This window comes from Dicentrarchus labrax, unplaced genomic scaffold (genome assembly GCF_905237075.1).
Source record: "Dicentrarchus labrax unplaced genomic scaffold, dlabrax2021, whole genome shotgun sequence".
Lineage (NCBI taxonomy): Eukaryota > Metazoa > Chordata > Actinopteri > Moronidae > Dicentrarchus > Dicentrarchus labrax.
Window position 1 is genome coordinate 7,025,196 of NW_026136713.1, and position 24,454 is coordinate 7,049,649.

The 24,454-nt window shown below is 42.6% G+C and overlaps 1 protein-coding gene across 8 annotated transcripts in view; it reads left to right on the top strand.

The window, feature by feature from the left end:
* The window catches only part of dlg3 (discs, large homolog 3 (Drosophila)), a 79,997-nt gene that overhangs the window by 44,946 nt on the left and 10,597 nt on the right, over positions 1 to 24,454 (top strand). For 6 of the 8 annotated variants that reach the window (XM_051421074.1, XM_051421080.1, XM_051421076.1 and 3 more), the window contains 9 exons: positions 5,299 to 5,352; positions 6,004 to 6,054; positions 7,315 to 7,439; positions 7,773 to 7,942; positions 8,281 to 8,417; positions 9,739 to 9,883; positions 11,354 to 11,516; positions 17,966 to 18,122; positions 18,738 to 18,840. In XM_051421074.1, coding sequence (XP_051277034.1) covers positions 5,299 to 5,352; positions 6,004 to 6,054; positions 7,315 to 7,439; positions 7,773 to 7,942; positions 8,281 to 8,417; positions 9,739 to 9,883; positions 11,354 to 11,516; positions 17,966 to 18,122; positions 18,738 to 18,840 — 1,105 coding nt within the window. The remainder of the gene's footprint in view (positions 1 to 5,298; positions 5,353 to 6,003; positions 6,055 to 7,314; positions 7,440 to 7,772; positions 7,943 to 8,280; positions 8,418 to 9,738; positions 9,884 to 11,353; positions 11,517 to 17,965; positions 18,123 to 18,737; positions 18,841 to 24,454) is intronic. The other 2 variants (XM_051421075.1, XM_051421081.1) reach the window with 1 other exon arrangement.

Genomic DNA, 24,454 nt, shown 5'->3' on the forward strand with positions numbered 1-24,454 from the left:
ATGGTCAGACCAAAAGGACTATCAGCTGATGCATGTGTGCATCAAATGGTCAAGATTCACGTCTTTAAACACATAATAAAGATGTTTGATATTCATTTAAATCTCTCCTCCTGACTCCACTGCAGCCATAATGTCATTTTTGAACACAGCTTTTCTCCTTTTAACTCATGACGTATGGATTTGAGAAGCTGTGTGTGTGTGTGTGATGGAGACAGGCAGCTCTGAAGGCAGTCAGGCACATCCAGCCCATGGCCATGCATGTGCGAGCACAGAGCCGCATAAACTGCAGTGAGAGCCCTAAGAGGTGAAGTAGGGGGAGGTGACTAAGCGGGCTTGCCGGCCAATACCGTTCAAGCACCGGTTACCATGGGAACACATTGATTATTTAACAATTTGGATGAAGCCTGTGCCCTGCACTTGCCAAGGTTCAGTGGGAGTCTTTGTGGCTTTACTGTCCCGAGGGTCTGCAGCCACGTGAGTGTTGCAATGCCACCAGGACATTGATACACATGCACCGTGATGCTGAGAGACAAGAGACAGACGCACTGTCTCAACTGACAGAAGAGCAAGATGATAGATTGATGAATAAGAAACTATTATGAACAGATGGGTGAATGAGACGAGGGAGTGAGAGAAAGAAAGCACTGTAGCGGGTGAATTTTCATCACTCCTGGTGGTCAGTGGGGACTTGTAATGATCTCATGCTGGGGAAGCAGTCTGGACTCATTGTCATTGTGTGTACACGAGGTCTTTGTGTCCAGTATGCTCACTTGCTTCCATGTCTCAGCCTGTGTGTATGGGTGTCCATATAGCGCCAAAGCCACTGTAACCCTAAACGCTGCATTGCAGGTGGGCAGGAGTAAACAACTGTTTGTGCCTTTAATGATTAATGTTTTCATTCAAGAGGAAATAAAGGGATTGTAATCTATTGTATCTGTCCCACATTGTGTACTATACAGAGCTGTTTTTAAGTCTTTTTGGGGTAAGTCTCAAGCAACCCCTTTTACATCTGGATAAGGGAAAAGACATGTTAATGTCAGGTGTAAATGCTCACCGAACTAATCATGATCAGATCGGCTGGTTCTCATTGTGGTTGGATCTCATCCAGGGATAAATGCCATCCATACAGTGTAGCCACATTATTAAGCAAGTTGAAAGGTCACCTTACTCCTTCTCTTCCGGCTGGCTTAGGAAAACCTGGCAAAAGCTACAAGTAGTAATAGCGAGCAAGAGATATAACGAAAATGCTCTTCGTCTGTTGATTGTATGTCATTATCCAGATATTAAATCTAGACACTGATCATATGTTAATACCAGGTGGTAAATGGGGCTGTCTTGTCTAGTCTAAATCAAGTGACACGTCTCTGAATTTTCTTTCCAAGTGTATTTACTTAGACTTTGTTGTTCCAGAGTTATACCAAGTCAAGTCTCAGAGTAGTCAAGTTCAAGTCAAGTTTCAAGGCCTCATTTTTTAAACTTAAGATTCCAAGTCTCTCGCTCTGGCACTGCATCACATCCAAAACCTTTTACTGCCTCACCTTTTGAATCTCTTCAAGGTATCTGACTACACTTACATTCTCATCAATCTTTGACATCAGACTGTAAGGGACTGCTTTTGTCTTCGTCTCTGTGACTCTCAACCTGCCTCCCATGGTAGGAAAACACTGTAAATTAGTGTTTGTCCCCTGCCAGTCCTCTGAGGGCCCATTATAGCGCTGACAGATCATAGCTCCGTTATGTGATAAACTTCAGTGGTGGTCAAATCTTACAATCTTTTTTTTTTTTTTTTTGAAGTATTTTTTGGGGCTTTTATTGCCTTTATGATAGAGACAGCTGAAGATAGACAGGAAAGGGGGACAGAGAGAGGGGATGACACGCAGCAAAGGGCCACAGGTCGGACTCAAACCCTGGGCCGCTGCAGCAAGGACTCAGCCTGGGTACATGGGTAGCCAGCTCTACCCACTGAGCTAACCGGGCGCACCAATCTTATGATCTTTAATCAACTGTCTTCATGCTCTGGGCAGCTGACTAACGTAGATGAAAAGCAGGTTACCCAAGTAATCCAACCTAATCCGAGTTACCTGAGTAAACTGCTAAATGTTAAACAAACTCATGTTGATATTCAGCATGTTGAGATTATCTTCCATTATTCCTTTTTGTTTGCTTGTTAAGTGAGATTCAGATAGAGAGATTAGGCAGCAATCCCAGGCCAGGATAATACTGCTGTTTTCTACGACTGATGGGTTTATTGTCTTTCAGCTAGACTTGTAGCTTCAGTGATCCCATTGCGCAGCATTGGTCCACTATGATACTTATGATAAGCACTGTAGGCATTATTACTGTAACAGGTGTGTTTTGTCACATGTGGTCTCAGTAGTGGATTCAGTAGCTTAGTCTGTCAGTCACTAAGGGACAGTAGTAGCCAATGTATTCCCATGTGTGGCCCTCAGGCTGTGTTTCATCACTTCTCGCCGTATGGGCTTTGGTTTCAGGGTTTTCATTCACAATAGACTGTCACTAACATGGCTGCTGTGGACCGATAATACAGATGCTATTACTATTAAACCGTCTCCTGGATTTGGGGCATGGGCTATGAGTTGGGGTCTGAGATGAAGAGGGAGGAGGTGCAAAGCATTCATGAGAAATGTGCAAACACAAGCACAGACGTGAGCATCTGTTAGTCCATATGCAGATTACAACGAAGGCCTGATTGTGCTGACTGGGAGGGAGGGGAAGGTGGTGGGGGAGGGAGGGGAAGGTTGGGGGGCGTGGTGGCAGCCACAGCTGTCCAGAGTCATAGCACATCACCACCGAGCGGAGCGGGTCAAATCTACAGCTCCTGTTTATTTGGAGAGCAAACCGTCATTACCAGGAGAAATAAAATGACACCTGCACAACTTGTGAGGATGAAGGATTTTGATCAAAAGATCAGATCTTCATAAAAGCGTGTTTCAAGCTACTGTCTTGTGGATACATAAGTACTGCAGCCTCATGCAGTTTGATTGAAAACCCCTTCAGTACTTGTTGCTTGATATTTTTAATAATGTACATATCTAAAAGGCTGCGAGTAAATCGTTCATTGATATATAAATACTGTATATATAACATATTACAAACACTCTAAAATGAATATGTTATATGAATAAAAGTGTCTATTGCATTAATTGTTTCTTCATTTTTATTAAGGTAGAACACTAAAATATTTAAAGAAAATGAATCACCAAACTTCAAAGCAGCCTTAAAGATAAGATCTTGTGATATTACCATAACCAAATCACAGAGAACGTCGAATCATATATCACAATATTGTATTATATTGATTTATTGTCCAGACCTATGTACATTTAATATTGTACTAGTGCTGCAGGCTGTCAGTCTTTCAAAGATATCACTACAGGCAGCTCCACCGTGTACAACCAAATAGTTTACATACAAAATAGCATAATTATGTAATGTGTGATAAATCAAGATGAAGATAAAAATCAGCAGGATTTGAATATGTTAAGAAAGAGGTGAGAGGGTGAGATTGGGTAAGGTGGGGGAGGGTAGGGGTAAGATAGACAGGGAGCTAGTGATTTTCTCCTCAGCGTTGGACCTCAGGAAGTGTAAGGTCCCCGAGCAGCGTCGTCAGCATCCCCTCACCCACACAGCTCAATCAAATCAATGAAAAGTAGACAGCCAGTGTGCTGAACTAGAGGATGGCCATCAAGCTGCCCCTAAACCTTCTGCGTCTCTGTTTCAACTCTGGCAGCTTTTATCTGAGGTCTCTTAGCTTCTTCGGTCGCTCTGCAGGCCTGAAATGGAAAAACGAACACCAGGTGGCACAATAGAGCTGAGCTATAAGTTAATTGAACTGTTAAAGTTAATTTGTAGCACTTGTAGTTTGGTTCAACAGGGCTTTAAAGGCTGGTACTGGAACTATGCATCAATATTGCCAATAAGTAAACTAAATTTTCCATTTCACCTGGTTCATGTGCTCAGAGAAAACAAATATATGAAGAGTAATCAGTGTTTTCCTCAAAGTAGTATTCATGATCAAAAATCTAAAATGGCGTTTAGACCATGTAGGGTCAAGAAAACTCTTCATATGAATCCATATTAATTATACTTTTTAGCTGACAACCTGACTATTAAATGGCAAAAAAAAGATCAGAATATATTAGCCTTGAAATTCGGAAATTTTCACGAACATCAAACAATTATCAGTTGATCTGGTGATAATTTTTACAATTCATTGATTATTTTTTTTAAACGACAGAGAAAACATGGAAAAACAACAGTTGGGAACCCAATATTCAGTCTTCAGATGTCTTGTTTTGTCTTGCCAACAGTCCAAAAGGAAAAGACATTTAATTTGCATGGATATAAAACCATGAAAAGCAGCAAATGCTCACATTTTGAGAAGCTGAAAACACCAAATGCTTAGCCATTTCCTTCACATCCCACTGACTTTGCCTATATGAAATTGGCAAATGTTTTCATCCTTATTTGCCAGAATAAAACATTAATTCCAGATTAAACAGATATTTAACACATATTAATTTTTATTAATCGATTAACTGGTCAGCCTGTCAAATATCAGAACAGAGTAAAAAATTTTGATTAAAATTTCTCAGAGCACAAGGTGACTTATTTAAATTGTATGTTTATGCTAAGGTATTCAATGTACAATCAGAGAAAAGCCTTACATTTGAGAGAGGAACCAGTAAATGTTAATGTATGTATATCTTTGCTAGATAAATGTGTTTAACAATTGATGGATTATCAAAATTGCTGTCAGTCATCAGTTAATCAACTAAACATTTCAGCATTGCACATATAAAACAACCCTAACACCCTAAATAACAGAATAAAATAAAAAAATGTGGACATTCCTTTCGTCTAGTATTTGCGCAGTATTACATGTAGCCTGTCATGTTATCTGATGTTAAAATCATGCATTTTGTATGTGATACTACATGGTGTTATTTCTGTGTGTGAAGTGAGAGTGGAAAGGAGGGGCTGATGTGGGATAAACGTATTGTCCCAACGGCTGGAACAGAAGCCAGTTTGTTTTATGAGGTGACTGCAGGACGTCTGGCTGTGGCGGTTAATAAGCAGCGGTCTCTCTGCCCCAGTCCTCATTCTCAGTCCTCACACCTTTCCAACACACACCCACTCTAAGCCCCAAGGAGATTCACCGACTGTTCCCATGGCATCCGTTCACTTTGCTCCCAAGTGATAGTGTGTGTACCGCATTACGTCTGCGTGCTGCCAGCCTCACACACTGAGATAATGTGTATCTCTTCATATTCACAGGCCAACCCTCCCCCCATCATCGTCAACGCAGACTCACTAGATGCAGGCCCTTATGTAAGTATCTTCTCTCTCTCTGTCTTTCTTCTCTCTCTCTCTCTCTCTCTCTCTCTCTCTCTCTCTCTCTCTCTCTCTCTCTCTCTCTCTCTGTACAGTATATATCTCTCTCATTCACACTCCCTCTGTGTCGGTGCACAAGCATGTTGTGTGTGTGTGTGTGTGTGTGTGTGTGTGTGTGTGTGTGTGTGTGTGTGTGTGTGTGTGTGTGTGTGTGTGTGTGTGTGTGTGTTTGGGGGGGGGAGGGGGGGATGAAAAGGCTGCCTCCTGGTAGCAACATGCTGTTTGCCATGTGGACTGACATCCATTATCCTATTGACCCTGCCTGTTTGTGGGGAATGTGCTTTCTGCAGTTGCAGTAGCATCTCAGTGCATATGCATTTTGATACTTTTGATTGCAACAAATCAGAAATTCATGGTGGTATTTTTAGTTAGTAAAACAATCTGCTGAATGTATCTTCTGTATATTTTGTCAATAATCCTATTCTCCACAGTTCTTTGTGCTCAGTGTACATAGGTCTACTCTGTATTATATGGTGAAGGATTTAGCTTAAACATTTGCATGCTTCTCTTTTTTCTTACTATATTTTTAGCAAATGACAGACTAGAGGTTTGGTGATGTAACTAACATCATGCTCTTTGTCTTGACAGGTAAATGGCAGTGATGGGATGTATAAATATGAAGAGATCATCTTAGAGAGGGTGAGCTTTACCAGTTGCTTGTACATTTTACACATTCCTCTTTAATGTATTTTCTGCATGATGGATGGATTTCTCCCCACTAGGTGGTAGTAAGCAGCTCAGTCTTCACTCATTGAGGTTAAACAACATGACAACCAAAGAGAAATGTTCATCTCAGTAAATGCGTGAGAATCATATGTGATACTGTGTGTTAGTGAAGTTATAGCTGTTACATCATGCAGTAAGAATGTCTTATGATCTCTTATGTGAGTATGAGCACAGAGTAACGCCAGTGAGGCGTAGCTTTTTACATAATCCTGATGCACATGTCATCAGCAGACGCCAGAAATGTAAAGTGCTCTCCTGTTCAATTGTTCAGCAGGCACCACTGCACTTGTCAGCGGTGGTTCAGCTTGTAGTGGCAGAGCTATATGTTTCTGCTCTCATTATTCCACCCACGTATAGATGCACCTCCTAACCCTACGATAGATGCACAGTATCTCACTGCCCCTTCCACTCTAAGTGGCATTTCTGGATGCAGTAAGCTTAAATAAGCTATGCAAAGTCACACTTTAAAAGGACTGTGGGTGTGTAACATTTGGCGGTAAGGCCCAATGTACTCCTCTCGGCTCCAGAGTAGCACACTGGGAGGCCTCAGCCTCCCTCTGTCCTAATTTGTTTCGACTGTTGCTCATTAATTATAGAAAATAATAAAGTGAGGTCTTTTCTCAGCTGTCTTGTTTGCTGCCTGTCTCTGTGGCTATGGCTGTCAGATGCAGCAGTGCGCCTGGACCCACTGGATCCAAATGGGTCCTCTTGTCATTTCAGGGCCGGGAAGGACGGGGGGTGGTAGTGTCTGTCTCCTGCAGAGAGTGAGAAGCTCTGTATCATGCAATAGAAATGACGCTTCTCAACTCATAACATCATAAATCCACTTTTCTGTGGACACGAGGCATTTCTAACACTGAGGCCTCTCTGAGGGTTGACGGAGTAAGCATGACATTTTGAATGAAGTGCCCTCTTCTAATGGAGTACATGCCATTATCATTTGTCACATGCGAGGACACACACACACACACGTGTCCTCAAAAACGGACATCAGAAATGCCTGGAGAACACCCTAGAGCAGTTTGCATTGATCACGTGTTCCTCAAAGATACCAATACACTTAAGAGCCATATTGTACTGACCTTGAGCCCACACTGGGTCCATCACTTACATCTAAGTGTATGTGTTGTTTATTGTACCCTACTGAAAACGCCAATCATAACCTGTGTGCAGGGGAACTCTGGCCTGGGGTTTAGTATTGCCGGGGGAATAGATAATCCCCACATTCCTGATGATCCGGGGATCTTCATCACCAAGATTATCCCTGGAGGAGCAGCTGCTATGGATGGGAGGCTGGGGTAAGTTCTCCCCACCTCGTTCTTTTCTTCTACTCTTTTTAAGCTTCTTCTGCACCCTCTGTCCTATCTCTGCTCTAACTTCCCTACTCTCCTCTATAACGCTCACCACCACCATGTGTCCCGCCAGGCAGTGCTGTGTGGGAGGCAGAGTTTCTACAGCCCTGTCTGCCCAAGGCTCTGTGTGTTTCCTCAAAGTTATGATTCACTGGAAAAAAACAAAGCCTGAAACATGCAAAAATTATGATATGGACTGATTTTGTATGGGCATTGGAGGTTTCAGATCACTTTGGCCATCGGCATGCGTGTTGTGTATTAAAATGTTTCCCTCCGCAGGGTGAATGACTGCGTGCTGCGTGTGAACGACGTGGACGTGTCTGAGGTGGTTCACAGCCGGGCGGTGGAGGCCCTGAAGGAGGCGGGGCCAGTGGTGCGGCTGCTGGTCCGACGGAGACAGGCCCCACCTGAGACGATTCTGGAGGTCAACCTGCTGAAAGGGCCCAAAGGTCAGGGACACATCCCACTTATCAGGATATTATTAGATTGTGCTGTGTACATGATAAACTGGTAACCCTAAAATAGAAATATATACCACTGCACAGATTAGATTCATCAAAGATACATTTTCAGATATAGGTGAGGGATTAAGTTAATTTTCCCAGATAAATATGCATTAAATTTGGAAATATAGACAGAGACTCCACTTTAAAGGCAATATTTACTATGAAGTGAACTATTCAGGATAGAGGAGGCAACCCCCAGCATGGAATATCTAAAAATGTGTAAAATCAGGTGATTTCTTTGTGTATTGACATATCTGACTGTGTGTGTATTATTCAACCAGGGCTTGGATTCAGTATTGCTGGAGGGATCGGCAACCAACATATCCCAGGAGACAACAGCATCTATATTACCAAGATCATAGAAGGAGGAGCTGCCCAAAAAGATGGACGGCTGCAGACTGGAGACCGCCTGCTAGCTGTATGAGCCTCCCTCTGACTCAGTCACATAAATCAAAATGTTCAAACCAAAATGGTGTTAGGTATTAATATAGTTCACTGGCGAGTTATCCAAAAAATCTGAAATCACTGTTAGTACTGATTACAAACACCTATTGCACCATGACAATGAATAGTAAGAAGTATAACATTTGTTAAGGCTAATATATATTAAAAAAGAAGTCACTACAGTTACCCTCTTCCTTGAGCTCTCATTAAGATAATATGCATTTGCAGAAATGTTGCTTTAGTGATTATTTTACAGTGTTAAAATACAAATTCAATAGCAGTCAAAGTTTTTTAAACAGACTAAGTAGCTGTAACCAGCATACTACATTTTTTAAACATACTATACATAGGCTTGACCTTTCCAGAGCACCTGTTTTTAATTAAGTGAAAAACAAAACACAAAATGGCACCCACTCATTAGAGTTCCATGAAACAGAAAAGTTGTGTCATAATGCAAACATTATAATTGATCTTATAATAGATCTACTCTTTTTATTAACTCACCTTTTATTTGCTCATGTTTTTATGGTTTTTATTCTCATGCCTTTTTTTATTTGTTTTTTATCTCATATCTGCAGCTTCATTTGTAAAATCCTTTTTGTACATAGCTCTTTTATATAACCAAAAATAAATAAACAAGAAACAAGAACACACTAATTACGTCCCATTAGGAACAGTTGATAGAACACAAACTTTTTGGCAGTCAAATGTCAGACAACTGAGAAAAAGCAAGCTATTACTCGTCTGTGAAATGAGATATGTGTTATTTCCTACATTATCAAAACCACAGAGAGAAGTTTGGCAGAACTACTGTATGGTGAAAACATGCAGACTCTGTCATTTCATAGTATCAACTATACTGTCCTCCAGGTGTCCAATTAGAGTGATGAAGAGCTCTGTCATTTGCAATGATATAAAATCTCAAGCCAATCTCAATTCACATATACTGTACTTTACGTTATTAACAAAGAGCACATTGTTTGCTAAAATTGAGGGCGTTCAAAAACTTTCTTTCCGGAGAATTGAATTTTAAAAGAGAAACATTTTTTAGAACCACTACCTACTCCTTTTGACCTCTGTTAAAGCTGCACAGCACACCAACCTTTTACTCCGCTGTTAAAATGTACTGAAATCTCATAATACCTTCAAGCTATGATTCATTATTGTGTTGGCTTTTGTGATGGCTGCTGTGATGTCTGGTGTTGTCACAGTGCAGCCAAGACGTGAGGTGTTCAGGTGTTGATACAAGGACTTTTTTCCTCCTCTCTCTTTTCTGGCACAATCGTCACATTCAGGTGAACAACATCATGCTACAGGACGTGCGTCATGAGGAGGCAGTGGCTGCACTGAAGAACACCTCCGATATGGTTTATCTCAAGGTGGCCAAACCAGGACCGGTACATCTTAATGACATGTACGCCCCTCCAGACTACTCCAGCAGTACGTATCTACCTCTTCTTGTTGTTCCAGTTTCCCAACACAGGTCACACACTGTCCAAGCCGGAATCTACATTTTATATTCCCAATCCATAAGCTGCCAGCTCCAAAACTACACAGGTTTAATTATGTAAAAGGTTTGACGTAAGGTAAAGGTTGATTGATAAGTTAAAGTCCATGTTAGAGCATTTTGTACTGGGAATTGTCTTTTTATCTTTATCAGAGATGTTTCAGTGGGCCTGCATGATTTTTAGTGTTGGATCACTGTTCTCTCCCCAAAACTGCTATGCCCAGACACCCACATAGTGAATGTAGTGAATGCTTGCACACACACACACACACACACACACACACACACACACACACACACACACACACACACACACACACACACACACACACACACACACAATCCTACCCACAGCAACAACAAGCGCAGTTCTCTGCCTCCCACTGAGTGTGGATGGTTTCTCACATCCCACCTGCTCATGAGAGCCCACGATCTTGAGCTGCGGCATCTCAAATTTCCACAGAACAGTGATTTAGTATTAGAGGGGGCTCTTGAGGGCTTTTTGTATGTTTTAAATGTTTGCAGTTTTCAGGGTTTAATGCAGACTTTACCCCGCTCTGACAGTATAACCCGTGGTCAGATGATCTGGATTTGAAACGCTTGTTTTATCATGCTCAGCTGCCTCCATGAAGAATGTTAAATCATAGAAAAAAAGAGGTGTTTTTATGCTTGTGAGCTGTCTTTTGCATGCGTGCACAAAGACAACATATTTAGAAAAATGTCCCCAAATTTTTTCTCCTAAACGATTCAAAAACATCAGGTGTAGATTATTGAAACATCTCTGTTATTAGTCGGTGCTAGTTGCCTGTTGTGTAAAGATTAGCACTGACATAGAACAGAAGAGATTGATTTTTTTTGGGTATATAAATAGCCTAGCCAATTTCCTGTGCCATTTTGGTTCCTCGGAATGAAATTCTGGTTTCATACAACCTGGGTCTTATGTTTGTAGTTTTGGCCACAATTCCTATCGCTAATAATATCATTGTTCTCACCAAGTTAATTGCTAAGATCTGGGAACATGGAGGCATTGCTAGAAAGAAGTTAGATGGGGTAAGAAACACAAGCAGTCAGATGATCAGACAAGCTCACAGATTGGGCAAACTTATTTGGAAGAGAAAATGAAGGCAGTTGTTGAAATTATTACCCAACCTGTCTACAGTTTACAGACCAACAAACTTTTGCCTACTATGCTTACCATGTGTGCACTAAGGGAATATTACTATAATTTCAGGTGCACACATTTTAGATCTTTCTCTTCTTCAAAATAAAATTGTTTAACAGAGATAATCAGTCTTTTTGCTTTGGGGTTTTAGCCATGCTGCTAGCATCAGATTTCTGTGTGAGGCCTTATGCATTGTTCCTGTTGTGCCTTTGTTGTGATCATTCTTTCTTTCCCCCTATTGGCCTGGCCCTCCCTCCAGCCTTCCCCACTATGGTAGACAACCACGTCAGCCACAACTATATGGGTGCGATGGAGCCCAAGCCAGTGTACCCGCCGCCCCAGGTCACCCCGTCCAGGTACTCGCCAGTTCCCCGCCACATGCTGGGGGAGGAAGACTTCACAAGGTAGGTTACAGACCGGTTTCTCCGTGAAAGATCCTCTTCCTATACATTACACTCACGCAGGCTAGTGTAGATTTTAATAATCACAGCATATACAGTAGATTGTTTGTGGATATCAGCTACAGGCATTATTGTGTTCCTGCTGTTGTAATAGTAAGTGAAAAACATTTCTGTTGAGCTAAATTATATATAATATAAAATATAAGATTAAATTACTCAGTCTTGTTTAGTTATTTTTAGTTTGGCATGGGTATCTCTTTGTTCCTTGCAGCCTCTATTTTGTTGTTGTTTTAAAGGTGTTGTCATGGTGCGGTTTACTTTAGCGACACATGTACGTACAGCAATTTAAATCGACCTTATGAAGCAATACAATGCTTTGTTTACAATTCTTAGTTCACCAGGGCCCTGGTGGTGCATACGGTATTATAGCTTGACAGTGTGTGGAGGCCGTGTGCTGACCAGATACTTTGCAGAGAGGCTGCTTGTCACTTCTTGTACTTGTTATGACTGTGTTTTAACCTTTGACCTCCTATCCAAGTACTGGATCAGAAGTAGCATTCTTAGAGGCTTGATTGGAGTCATCTTAACCCACAGCTCTGGGGAGAAGGCTGTATTCCCCCTGTGTGTGTGTGTGTGTGTCTGTGTGTGTGTGCATGCAGGCGTTTATGTGTGTTGTGGAGTGAATGTGTTACCGGACGAGTGTTCGTTATGTGGCCCTGTAATGTCCTTGTACAAGCTGTCCATGTACATGACTTGTATGTACATTTGTCGCATCTTTGTTGGTATGTGTGCTTTATTTGTGTCCTACACTTGTCCCGTTCACTGTGATTCCTGTACCCCACAGCAGGGCTGAACCTATTTACAGTGTCATCCACAAACCTGGGGACAGCAAGGTGCCCCAGGCCCTCTACAGAGGCTTCTGTCCTTCCCCTGCTCCCTTGTGCCAAGGTCCACTCCCCTTCTCTGGCAGGTACTAACCTAGTCCATCACGCCTTGCTTAGCTAACCCTCCGCTGTACAGCTCAGCATTTGGATCCAGCATCAGACAGGAGTAGGGTCAGAGAGGGACAGAGGCTACCTGCTTCAGCAGTAGTATGTTGTGCCACATTTGTGCACAAATTACACAAGCATAAGAAATAGACTTGGAGGAGTAAGATGGCACTGGACAGAAGAAAAGGAGATGAGAGGGAGGGAGGGGGTGGCAGGTTGATACTTGTGTTGATGGAGTTCTTACTTTCAAGCACAGCTTTATTTTAGCTTTCTGTCTCTGTGTTTGCATGTAAATGTATCCCCACCTCATGTCTGCTTAACTGCTTTGTATGTTGTTGCTTTAAGTATGTTTCTGCTTTTTATGTTTGTATGACACAGTACTTGACTCATACTTAATATTTCATGCTGTCACATTAGGTGTGCTGAAAAACAAAATATTATAACAGCAAACTGACTGTAGAGCTGAACTGTTTTATAAGAAATTAGCCTATTGTTTTGTTTATTTGCTTTCCTTTTTGTATTTTAAAAGGTCTACCCCCGCAGCCATTATTTGTCCATCAATTTTCTAATCTGCTCACATCTATGAATCTATAACAATAGGGCCCTGTTTATCGCAGTTTAAAATGGAGTCGTACCTGCTCTTCACAAACACATCTCCGCAGGAGTGCAGCCGAAAGGGCTTCACGCTCCCACAAGCTGCTCAATTCCATCTGTCAGGAGGCATCGATAAAACTAAGCCTCTATCTCGGGCCAAGCTACTTTCACTGGTGGTTACAGCTGAATATCACAATAATATACATGATATTTATGGCAATGTGTTTTTTTCACTGTTTGGCATTACCAATGTGCAAAAGGCCTCCTGTTTGTTGCTTCACTTATTTGTTTCACTTAGTTATTACATTATATCGACAGTCTTGTCCATCTTGCATCACCTCATGGATGAATCCCTTAATGTTTCTGTGTGTGTGAACCATTGCTTTTATGTAACATGTTTGTGTTGAACATAGCTTTTATTGTGTACCATGTATGCCATAAACTGCCAATATGTGTTTTCCTGTGTGTGTGTGTGTGTGTGTGTGTGTGTGTGTGTGTGTGTGAGAGAAAAGGACAGATTCTGATCTTGTCGTTTGGCTGTAACTAAAGCATGGTTGTGTTGTTAAAAAGAAAGGACAGTACAGGAGGATGGGAGGGCTGACTGCAGCTGCCCAACCAACACAAATATTCTGCTTTGCACCGTTGGAATGTTTTGCCTGCTCCTCTATGTATGTAAATATAAACACTGAGCTTTGCTGTTACCATGAATGTAATAGGGAGTAAGAGCCTGATCTGGTACGGGCCAGCAGACCAGTGGCAGTAGACAGTCCTGCAGCTGTCATGATTCATCTGCACACTGGGAAATCAGGCCATGCACTCAGGTCTTACCCCTCTCGTCACCCATGCTGCCAGCACCAATCACGCACACATACTGTACACTGAGTCCTTAGCTCATAACGTGCTGACACATAGAAGCACACACGGAGATACACACGCTTTAAGTGCAACGTACAATTATGACACAGACGCATACCTGTGTGGGTATACATCCTCGACAACTCGTAAATCAGCGGCGCAAATTAGAACAGCCCACACATGACTATACATGCACCTGTTTGCCCCTAGTGGTGTGTCATGTCCGCTTTGGCATTGTCTTGGAGGACATAGCAGATTTGATTCCCATTCGCAACAAACGAGCATCCGGCTACATCGACTAACAGGCAAATAGCAGACACCTCCATTCAACCCCAGCAGCGCCCCCCCCATTGGCTCCAACCTGGAAGGGTTATTTTAGATGGATGCTGTAGTAAGCACAGGCTTCCACAGAAGTGGAGCAAGACGGTTGTGAGGCGTGAGTCAGAGCTTGTATCGGCCCTCTGCCCATCTGCACATTCCCCTCAGTGGTGTCATCACAGACACATCCCCCAACACCCCCTCCCCCTTCTCCATCTGATATTACCCCCGTCTTCTAGAGATATGTCAGTACTGTACATGGATCTGTCTCTGTCCACATTGGACTGGATAAGAGATAAATCCTCTGTGTTTAAATATGTATGTTTGCCGTAAACATACGTGTATGTAGTGGTGACAGTGTGAACAATTTCTAAACAAGCAGCTCCCCTCTACAGGTCCTATCAGGGCTGCACACAACAAGGCTTCTGGTTAGGTGGCTTACAGAAGCCTGCGGACTGCAGCAGCAGGTGAGCTAATCAGTAACTGAATGTGGCTCACACACAAAACCTTTGACTGGTCAGCACAAGAATTCAGTCATCAATAACGAGAAACACTTTGACCTTTGGTTGGTGTTTTTAAAAGCTGCAAAAGCAAAGCGGGGGGGGTAAAATAAAAGTAATCACAGCACATTCAGCTGAGTACTCGTCTTAGGTGTTAATCATTCATCGCTCCGATTTTATTCTTAGTCACAGTGAGAGGCATGAAATATCTGTCTATCACCTTAGCAGTGAATAAATTTTTCCCTATGTCATATTAGAAGGAAATAGCAGGCCATGAAGTAAAGGCAGGCACAGAAAATTAAATTTAATTTTATCAGTATATGCCTCTATACATAAGCTGATGTGATCCATTCGGGGGAAAATGGAGAGATAAAGTGCTGCGAGAGGTAGTGTCTGTCTGTGGAAAATGGCGTCCATCTGCAGTGTCCGCCATTAATCAGCCAAGCAGAGCCAATTACTTGGCTGAGGCCAGGGCAGCATGACCCGCTGAACCCCACAGCCCAGATATCCATTCACAGCTTTAGGACTGAGCTGCGACCGCCTCAGCCAAAACACTGAAGCAGACAGGGAAATATAGGTGGGGGGGGGTTCTGAATTAGAGAAAAGAGTCGCAGGAGAAATGGCTGGGCAGAGAGAAAGGCTTTTTTACCGCTCTATTACTGTTTACATTCCTGGCATGGATGAAAAGGGAAAAGGGGGGAAGGGAGGGGAGGCAGGTCTTGTGATAGAGAGGGAGGACTTGATCCTTGCATTTAAAACTGTTGGAATTCACTCCCATTTTCCATGAAAATGGCCAGGCGATCCATATCCTATGGACAAACAGTGCATGCAGAAACACAAACGTGCACCAACTGTAAGATAATAAAAGGCACTGGCCTTATTGTATGTGTTCAAATATTCCACAGTAGTCTGCACATTATTTTCCAGTGAGGAAAAACCAGCTTCCAGCATGCAGCCAGGTCACAGACTGTGAGGGCGTCAAATCAAAGGCCCAAATGTCGTGAAAGTCAGTTCATGAGCTCCTCAGTTTGTTTACGCTCTGACAAATTAGCAAGGAGCTTCTGGGAATCTGTCTGCCTAGTCTCCAGAGGGCCGAGCTGACAGACAAGAATGCTGGTGTGCTGTATTGGGGAGGGGGGTGGGGGGGGGCAGACCCAAAGCAGCATCAGAGCAGAGACGATGGGACAGCACAGTGTGAAAGAGGATCAAACTTGGATAACCTCCAGTTTGACATATCCACCGAGTCCTGCTGCTCTTGATGTAATCCAGTCCTGGTTATTCCAGATGTGACTGAGGGGTGATTTTGGCCTCTTCCTGCAGAATTGAAAAAAGGTGATTTGCGTGGGAGCGCTAGGGTTAAGTGTTAAGTCTTGCCTTGCTGGTGATGATGGGGAGAGAGCATGTGTGACAGCCCAAAGTGGAACTGTTTTCCATCACAGCGCACAAGGATGAGATAGGGAACACTAGACCACGAACACAGGAGATTCTAAAATTGTAGCCCCTCTCTCAGCGGAAGGCCAGATAGGAAGAGGGTTCAAGGAGCTAACGCTGAGCTGAGCAATGTGCCATACCATGTTTACAGTCAACATCTCATCTTCCATGTTGCTGGTGAGGAGCCTGCCTGAACGTACTGTTAGGAAATGCTCTTTCAGAAGCAAGCACCGGTTCCGGATCCTAAGGTAACCGTGGAGATCTGTGTGCCTCGTCCAGCTAGGGGGGAAATGCTCAAGATGGAAAGCGAGGTTATTTTGAGCTTGACTTGTTTAAAGGCAAGCCAGTTGTTTCAGCATATTTAAAGGCGTTTGCCACTTCCCATTTTTTTCATCCCTGGTACTCAAAAGATCTAAAAAATATATGGGAAAAAAAGCAAGAACATAATAGAGTTTTAATATTCGTCAGTACAATCATATTGAATCTGTCCCTGATTCTGTCTGGCAGACATACTAAATTGTAAGGTATCCCGCAGACCCAGATTCATGTTGCTGTTGATCAATCTTATTTAGTGGCAAACTTTGCATCTAAGTTCACTTAATTTCAAATGAATACAGTTTAACAATCTGGTTAAACTTGCTGATGGTGCCGTTTTTCTGTCTTTTCTGATGCTCTTAATTTCTTTTAGAGGAGTAATCAACGCTTTTTCCAGGCAGTTATGAGTATGATTTTGAAAGTCTGGAATGCTGCCTCGGCTGCCATCGATGGGAAATGGCCTTAACAGCAAGTTTGAGCGCAGCCATTAGGGATTGAGTAGGAATTGTTCCTGTAGACCGCAGGCGGAGTTCTGTGAGAGGAGACCACTAATGGGAACCATGCAGTGTTTTCTCTTAAGAGAGGAAACTGTGTGTGCCTGTGCTGACGTATGTGCATGCATGTATGTTTATGTGTGCATTTATATATAAAGTATGTGCGCACGTGTTTGTGTGTGTGTGTGTGTGAGGCAAACATTGGGCTTCCTAGAGTGTGTGTATTTGCAGTTGTGTGAAGTGTGTTCTCAGAGGGCTTTTGCTGGACCATAGCAGCGGTTTGGCCTCTCTAGCATCTCAAAACTAAGGCAGTCTGAGTAGCCTGCTGGAGGATGAGTCATAGGAGCTAAAGCTAAAGCAGAGCTTCAGTGGGTCTGTCGAGCAGGAGGTGGCTCATTGTGTCTGCGTATATTAAAACGAGTGGGTGTTTAAGTGTTTACACGTGTACATGTCCATGAGATTGCCATGCAAAGCAGAAAGTTCTATAGCCAGTAGATAATACGCATTAGGATCCAATCGTGTTGCTGCTTGTTTTATTGCATTCATTATATCTCTTGCAGAACTGTTTGCAGTGTTATCAGTGTAAAGTCCAAATTATCTTTATTAGTAATATGATTAGTACGTGATTATTACATCGTTAATTATTTGTCTTCTAGTGGTGAGTGGTCCTGGAGATTAATCATTTAAATGTTTCTATTTAAAGCACTCACGTTCTAATGCCTACAAAAGATCTGCAGGCCTACTGCTTGCAGCTGCCTAAACTGAATGCACTCGACATTTTGGGATCTTACACAATGTAAACCAATAGAAGATGGCTGTTGTCTGACACAGCCTCTGTGTGCCACTCTGCTTATGCTCTTTCTGTTTCAGTTTTGGTCATATCTCTCTCTCTCTGCCCACCTCTTCTATGCTCTCTGTCCTGCCCTTCACCCTAACGCTGTCACTCTGTTTGGCAGGGAGCCGAGGAAGGTGTTGCTGCACAAGGGCTCCACAGGCCTGGGCTTCAACATCGTTGGCGGGGAGGATGGAGAAGGCATCTTCGTCTCCTTCATCCTGGCAGGAGGGCCGGCTGACCTGAGCGGCGAGCTGAGGAGGGGCGACCGGATTCTTTCGGTCAGTATCTGAAGCTCTCTCTGTTGTCAGAGATTTTCAGCCAACTCCCGTCGTCAGAATAATGATGATAGAATTACGGTGGTCTAGTGTTTAGAAAGCCAGCAAACAAATGCCCTGCTGAAATGTCCTTGAGCAAGACATTAAATCCATAACAACTCAGAGGGAGCTTAGCTTTGTGAATCAATAAAGTATCCAAAAAATTACATATTTCAATCCCTTGACTTGTACTTCATAATTCTTAACCTTTTTAGTACCTACAAAGATATGCCTATTTTGTTTCAATGCTAGATGTAGTCTGGAAGTTATTCAAACCAAGGGTGAATAAATGTCTTTGCTGCAACATGATTGTGAAACATTTATTTTATTTAAAATCAGTGGTCCTGTTTCTCAGTAAAAATCATATCATTTTTATACAGGCCTCTCTGTTAGGCCTTTACATGATAAGAGTAGATCTTATCTCCACAGGCTGAAATTAAACCGTCCAGCTTGAGGGTAAACTTTGCTCCATCCAGCTAGACTTGTTTCCTCTACAGATAATATTTAGACAAGCAGCAAAGTTTTAGGAACTAATCTGGGTTTTCTCGCTAAATGTTTTCTCGGCCTGGTTTGTTGCAGGTGAATGGGGTGAATCTAAGGAATGCCACACATGAGCAGGCAGCTGCAGCACTGAAGAGAGCTGGACAGACTGTCACCATCATAGCTCAGTACAGGCCTGAAGGTGAGGCTATACTGTTTCATATCACACATGAATACTGTCTGATATTGTTTCAAAATGGGTACTGAACTCAGTTTTGTTGGACTGCACTGGAAAGGATTATCATCAAACAACCTTTACCTACTTATGTATTACATAACTAGTTAGGTATAGAATGTTTTGCTATTTGGCGATTCTGATTTAACCTGTACTTTTAATAATTAATGCTTAATTTGTTTGTGCTTATTTAATTAAACACAATTTTATTAGAATGTGACCACAACATAAACTTAAATCATAAAGCTCTTGAAGCTTAAAGACTAAATGTATAATAAACACGCATTACAAACTACAGGCATGAAAGAATAACTCATTATTTTGGGTAAATATTTGCATTCTTCCTCAGGGTTATACACAAACATTGATAGCATTTGTGTGTTTCTACAGTAAATATGAAGGCACCGCTGGCAGCTAGTTAGCTTAGCTTCCAGCTCCTCTACATCTTTAAGTTATATGTTGATCTTAATGTACTATGATTTACCAGGTTGAGGGAAGGCACGGTCCTGTGGCATTTTGGGAAATGTCGAATCTAATGGGGGGGTTTAATCTTATTGGATTAACAGAACCAGAATCACTTTTTTTCAAGGACAAGGACTCAACAAGCATACACATAAACTACTATGTACAGTTATAAATATATATGTAAACAAACCAAAAAAAAACAATAGTGCAATGGTGCAGAGTGCTTGGCAATAAAGCTCGGGATATTTTTGCTGCTTTTTATTCAGGCCATTTTTTAAAAGCACTTTCTCATGAGTCTCACAATAAAGTGTATTACTTAAATCACAGGAATACCCCTTTAACGTTGCTAGGCAACGTGAGCTCTACCTGGTGGATGATAAACTGTGGCTGTAAATGAGGGCAGGCTCGCGTTAACCAGTATTCAGGTTCAGGGGCGGCACTTGTGTTAGCAGAGCTGAAGTGTTGAGCCAACTGCAAGGCGGGCAAACCAACCGCTGTTGTCCTTCCCTGTTCAAACTCCGAGCCCCTGTGAGCAGCCGCTGTCCGTGGACACAACCCGGCACGGCGATGGAAAGAGGACATTAAAGCGGCCAGTGCCGAGCTCCACTTCCATTACGACGCCGGAGGAAAGTTTAAAAGGGTTTAAACTGAAGGTGGAAAAACGAAACGGGGGGGAAAAAAAACAAAAACGTTCAACTTTTATCTGTCTACCAGCCTGTGTGGATGGGGGATGGGCTCTAACACAACAGCAGCAGAGCAGAAGCTGCATGAACTCTCTAATGGCTGGATGAAGAAACTACCGGCGGCTGCGACGGCGAAATAATAATAGTCAAGAGTTTTATTCAGTTTGAGGTGAGACGAGGAAGGAAGATCGTGGAAAATACTGACACATTGAAACCGGAACAAACTCCGTGAGTCTTTGTTATATTGTAGAACAGGTTTATCTTGACCGAGGTGTAGCTTGTGGCTTTTCCTCCTAGCATGAACCTGTAGTTTCACTCCTGTAGTAACAGTATAGAAAGTGTATGCTCCCTTTGCGACCGAGCCACCGAAAAGCAATTATTAACCTTCTCCGAGTGGCAACATGTCTCTCTTTTAACCAGCGGTTAGATTATTCATAACTTACCATGGCAGACATGTGATAGCCTCACCCCTACTGTAACGTAACTTAATACTACCACCTCTGTGGTAAACCCCTGCCATTACCTGCTATCTGCATTTGTTTTTGACGTCTTTTTATTGTTGTTGTTATTTCTCACTTTCAAACCCACTTCAGGTTAATTTAAGTAGCTTTATGTTGTAGTTTATATGCTGCAGGATTCATTCAGACACTGCTTTATTGTTCTTATGCAACCTAAGTCTTTAGGTGGGGACACAGAGGTGTGGTCAAACAGGTGTGTGTGTGTGTGTGTGTGTGTGTGTGTGTGTGTGTGTGTGGCGCGTGTGTGTCAGCTTGGTGCTTGTGGTTTAAACAGTGACCTCACCTGTGAGCTCACCTCTTTACATTTACATTATGTCTGTATGTCACTGCCACACCAGACTTTGGACATTCAGCTCTCTGACCACAAGTCCATTTTCATGCTGACTAAAGCAGAATTTTATTGTTGGCTAGCCTGTGAGGTAGTTTTCTAATTTAGTCACAAAATGACACCAGTCTTTCTTTTGTAGCAGTACATTGTAGAGCTGTGCATTACAGCGTCTTTGGCATTGGCATTTGTCCTCAGTGTTTTTGTAGTTCTTTTGCATGTGTACTTGAGCATGCTGCAGTAATGCTATAACAACAATGGGAAGGATATTGTGAGCTTTAGATCTGGGCTGAGTTCTCAGGTTGGACTATGACAGGAATGTGAAGGGGCATAAGTTGTAGCATGCTTTTACCCCATATTCCTTTTCTCTTTCAATAAAACACAAGCCACATCTGTCCAATAACTCTCCAAGGTCATTGAATTTGAAGTGGAACAGGATCTGTGAATTGGCACGGTGCTAAGCTAAAGACAGACACAGGCTGAGATCAGAACGGACAATACTGCGGTATAGGTTTTCCTTCTGCTACCAAATGCTGATTATAATGCTTCATTCTTGTCCATGTGAGTTGATGTTGTCTCGCATGCCGGACCAATCAGGCAGCATCTTGAATAACGATGTGGTTAGTTGAAGGGAACCTTTGTTTTCCATACCAAACCATGCTTTCAGCTCTGCGCCCCCTTCGTAACCCAGTGAAGGACAGTTGTCTGTTTGTGCACAATGCTTAACTACTCCAAACACACGAGTCGAGTGTTGGCAAATGATTGACTTCCTGCATCCCCTCTGGTGACCTGAGATCTGTCGCCAGTAATTCTGCTGGCATCCTAAAGCGGTGCGTGACATGTCGTTCGTTTGAGTTTGGAGCAGGAGGAACCCCCTGTGAGCGGTACAAGGACAGTTAGTCAGGGGGAGGAAGTGGAAGGCAAACGCTAGTTTATGCAGGGCAAATTGCCTGGAGAGTATTCTCAGGGGCAAAGGCTGGGACCCGAGCGACCACAGACCTCTGATGGAGGGCCAGCACTGAAGACTACAAGAAGCCACAACAGAGCACACAGGCTGCAGCAGGAGCCCCCCTTCTGACTCTCAGAGGCTTACTGGAGCATCATCGCGTCTTTAACTCAGATTCACCTCGAAGGAATGGAAGTGAGGGGTATATAACCACATGGTGCCCGCTATCAAGAAGTGTAATTACTCTAAAATCTTTGCATGTAGGAAATGGGAGGAGGGCCTTGGAGGAAATGTTAAACTTGGTGCACTCCTATCAAACTCACACTAGTGTGCGTTACAGAAGTTTGTAGGAATAGTTTAGCCAGGGTCTATGTGTTCCTCCTGCAGTATATTATTGGGGAGGGGGTGTGTGTCTTCACGGGCTTGACTCTCCCTGAGAACATAACACAGTCTCACATTACAAGTACATGCCTGCTGTGTTGCATAACTGGATCAAAAGAGAAGCGACCGTTCCCCCAAATATAAAAGCTGTACGACTAATGAGGACACGCAGTGGGAGTGAGAGATTCAGAATAGTCCCAGTTTCTATTAGCTGTCTTTTCTTCCTGTGGGTCACTCCTAAAAATATAGGCTAGCTCTTGTGTATTTAGTGCTCTAAGGGAGAGAGTTTTAACGGTAATAATTGTGGACTCCCAGCATTTTAAAGGTGTGCTTTTGAGTAGGATGTTAATGAATAATTGATTGATTGATCACTGTAAACAGCTGAACTGGTTAAGAATGTATTAATCAACATCGCACATTTGAGTCATTCTTAAACAGGTAGATGTATTATGTTCTTCACATATGATTCATTCGTAACCAGGTAGATAGATTATGTTCTTAAATAGAAACACTGACTGTAAATGTCACCAGATAATTGGGTTAGCCTTTTATGAGCATTTGCTGTGGCAGGCTACACCGTATTCGTTGATAAAGCATGGGTTAAGATTTGAGTTCCCTGTATGTTCATGCACGTTCTGCCCAATATAAATGGCTGGCAGATTCATTGTTTTTCATCACAATCAGTGGGAGCAGCAATCCTGACTGATGGCATTAATTACCTTTTTTATTTAGTCATTTTTATTTTATTCATTCATTTCAATATGTTTTTATTTAATTTCTGCATCACATTCCCAATTTACTTGTTTTCTGCTGGTGCATAGACCGTGTCTGTTTCCAGAGTAAATACAAAGTAATAACCTTTAAACCTTTCAATTTTACACTTGATAGCTGACTGTAGTGAGGTGACAGAAAATGGAGGGAGAAAGAGATGTGGTTTGTGGTCAGCGCCTTAACCCCTAGGCCACAAGAGCACCCCGTATTAAGGGCTTTTAATCATTCATCAAGTACTGATCTTTGGCCAGCAATCAGTTAAGGAAGTTGCTTAAAAATGCATCCCTACTTGTGAGTTATCAAAGGACTGAATGCTTAGGTTCTGATTTCCTCACAATCCATTCATTCTTCTGAAAGATAAGTTTCCATTTTCTGTTGCTCCGTGTGCTCGATATTCAAGGTGGGACAAACAGTCGATAGAGATAATATATCTAATGTGGTACTGTTGCGGTGTTTGGTGATACTCATTCATCAGAGTGTTCTATTTAAGTTCTGGGAGTATCCTTCCTTTTCTGTGTAAAAGGTGTGTACTTCCTTTACTGTTTATATCACGAGACTGAAATTACTGTAAACTTAAAAGTGCTTCATTATAAAGGAAGTGAGTGTAGATTGATGAGTGGTGTCTTTTCTTACTTGCACAGATAATTGTTGATGTACTATATATAGATAATTTGCCTGCACTCTGATGTCATTGTAAACGAGGCACAGCAGCAATTCATGTTTTAGTTTATGATTCCCACCCTTACTTCCCACAGAGGCTTAAAGCTGGTTGTAGTTCAGGTCCTCTTCCTGCTCCCCTTGTCCTCACAGTGTTCAGATGAACTGATTGGATGTTAGGAATGTGATCAAGCAAAGCATTTAGCTCTACCACCTGTGCTAGCCATAGCAATATCTCACCGGCACAGCTCTCAGCCAGACCTTCAGGTTGGTGGTATTGTGAAGCAGGGGCATTAAAACTCCTCTCTCTCTCTCTCTCTCTCTCTCTCTCTCTCTCTCTCTCTCTCTCTCTCTCTCTCTCTCTCTCTCTCTATTTAGCTACTCTTTGTCTTGTCCCTCTACCCCTCCTCTCTCAAGCTGCCATTCTCCCGTGTCTCCTGTGCCTGAGAAAGCCAAGTGGGCTAGTCTGAATGGCTGTTTCCGCATGTGCTGTCCCTGTTCTAGGAGTGCTAGGACGTTGCTCTTGGTTACAAGGAGTCAGGCGGTGTCTGGTTACCTCACTTTGCAGCGTCACTCTGTTGTATTGTTAACCCTTTGAGCAGAGACCAGGGTGGAGAGCTGGCACCAGGCCTAGGGCAGGTTCTGTGTTTGCATTGAATCCCCTTTAGGCTTCAGTAGGAGGTTAGAGTTCAGCCAACTGAAACTTGTTTTTGCACCTGCCCAGAAGTTTTCCAGGAGCTTGGACCAACTTTGAAGAAATCGTCTTTGCGGGCATGGGTGTTTGTTTTTCCATGCTACTTGTAGGCTTGTTCAAAAAAACCTGGACTTTGATCTT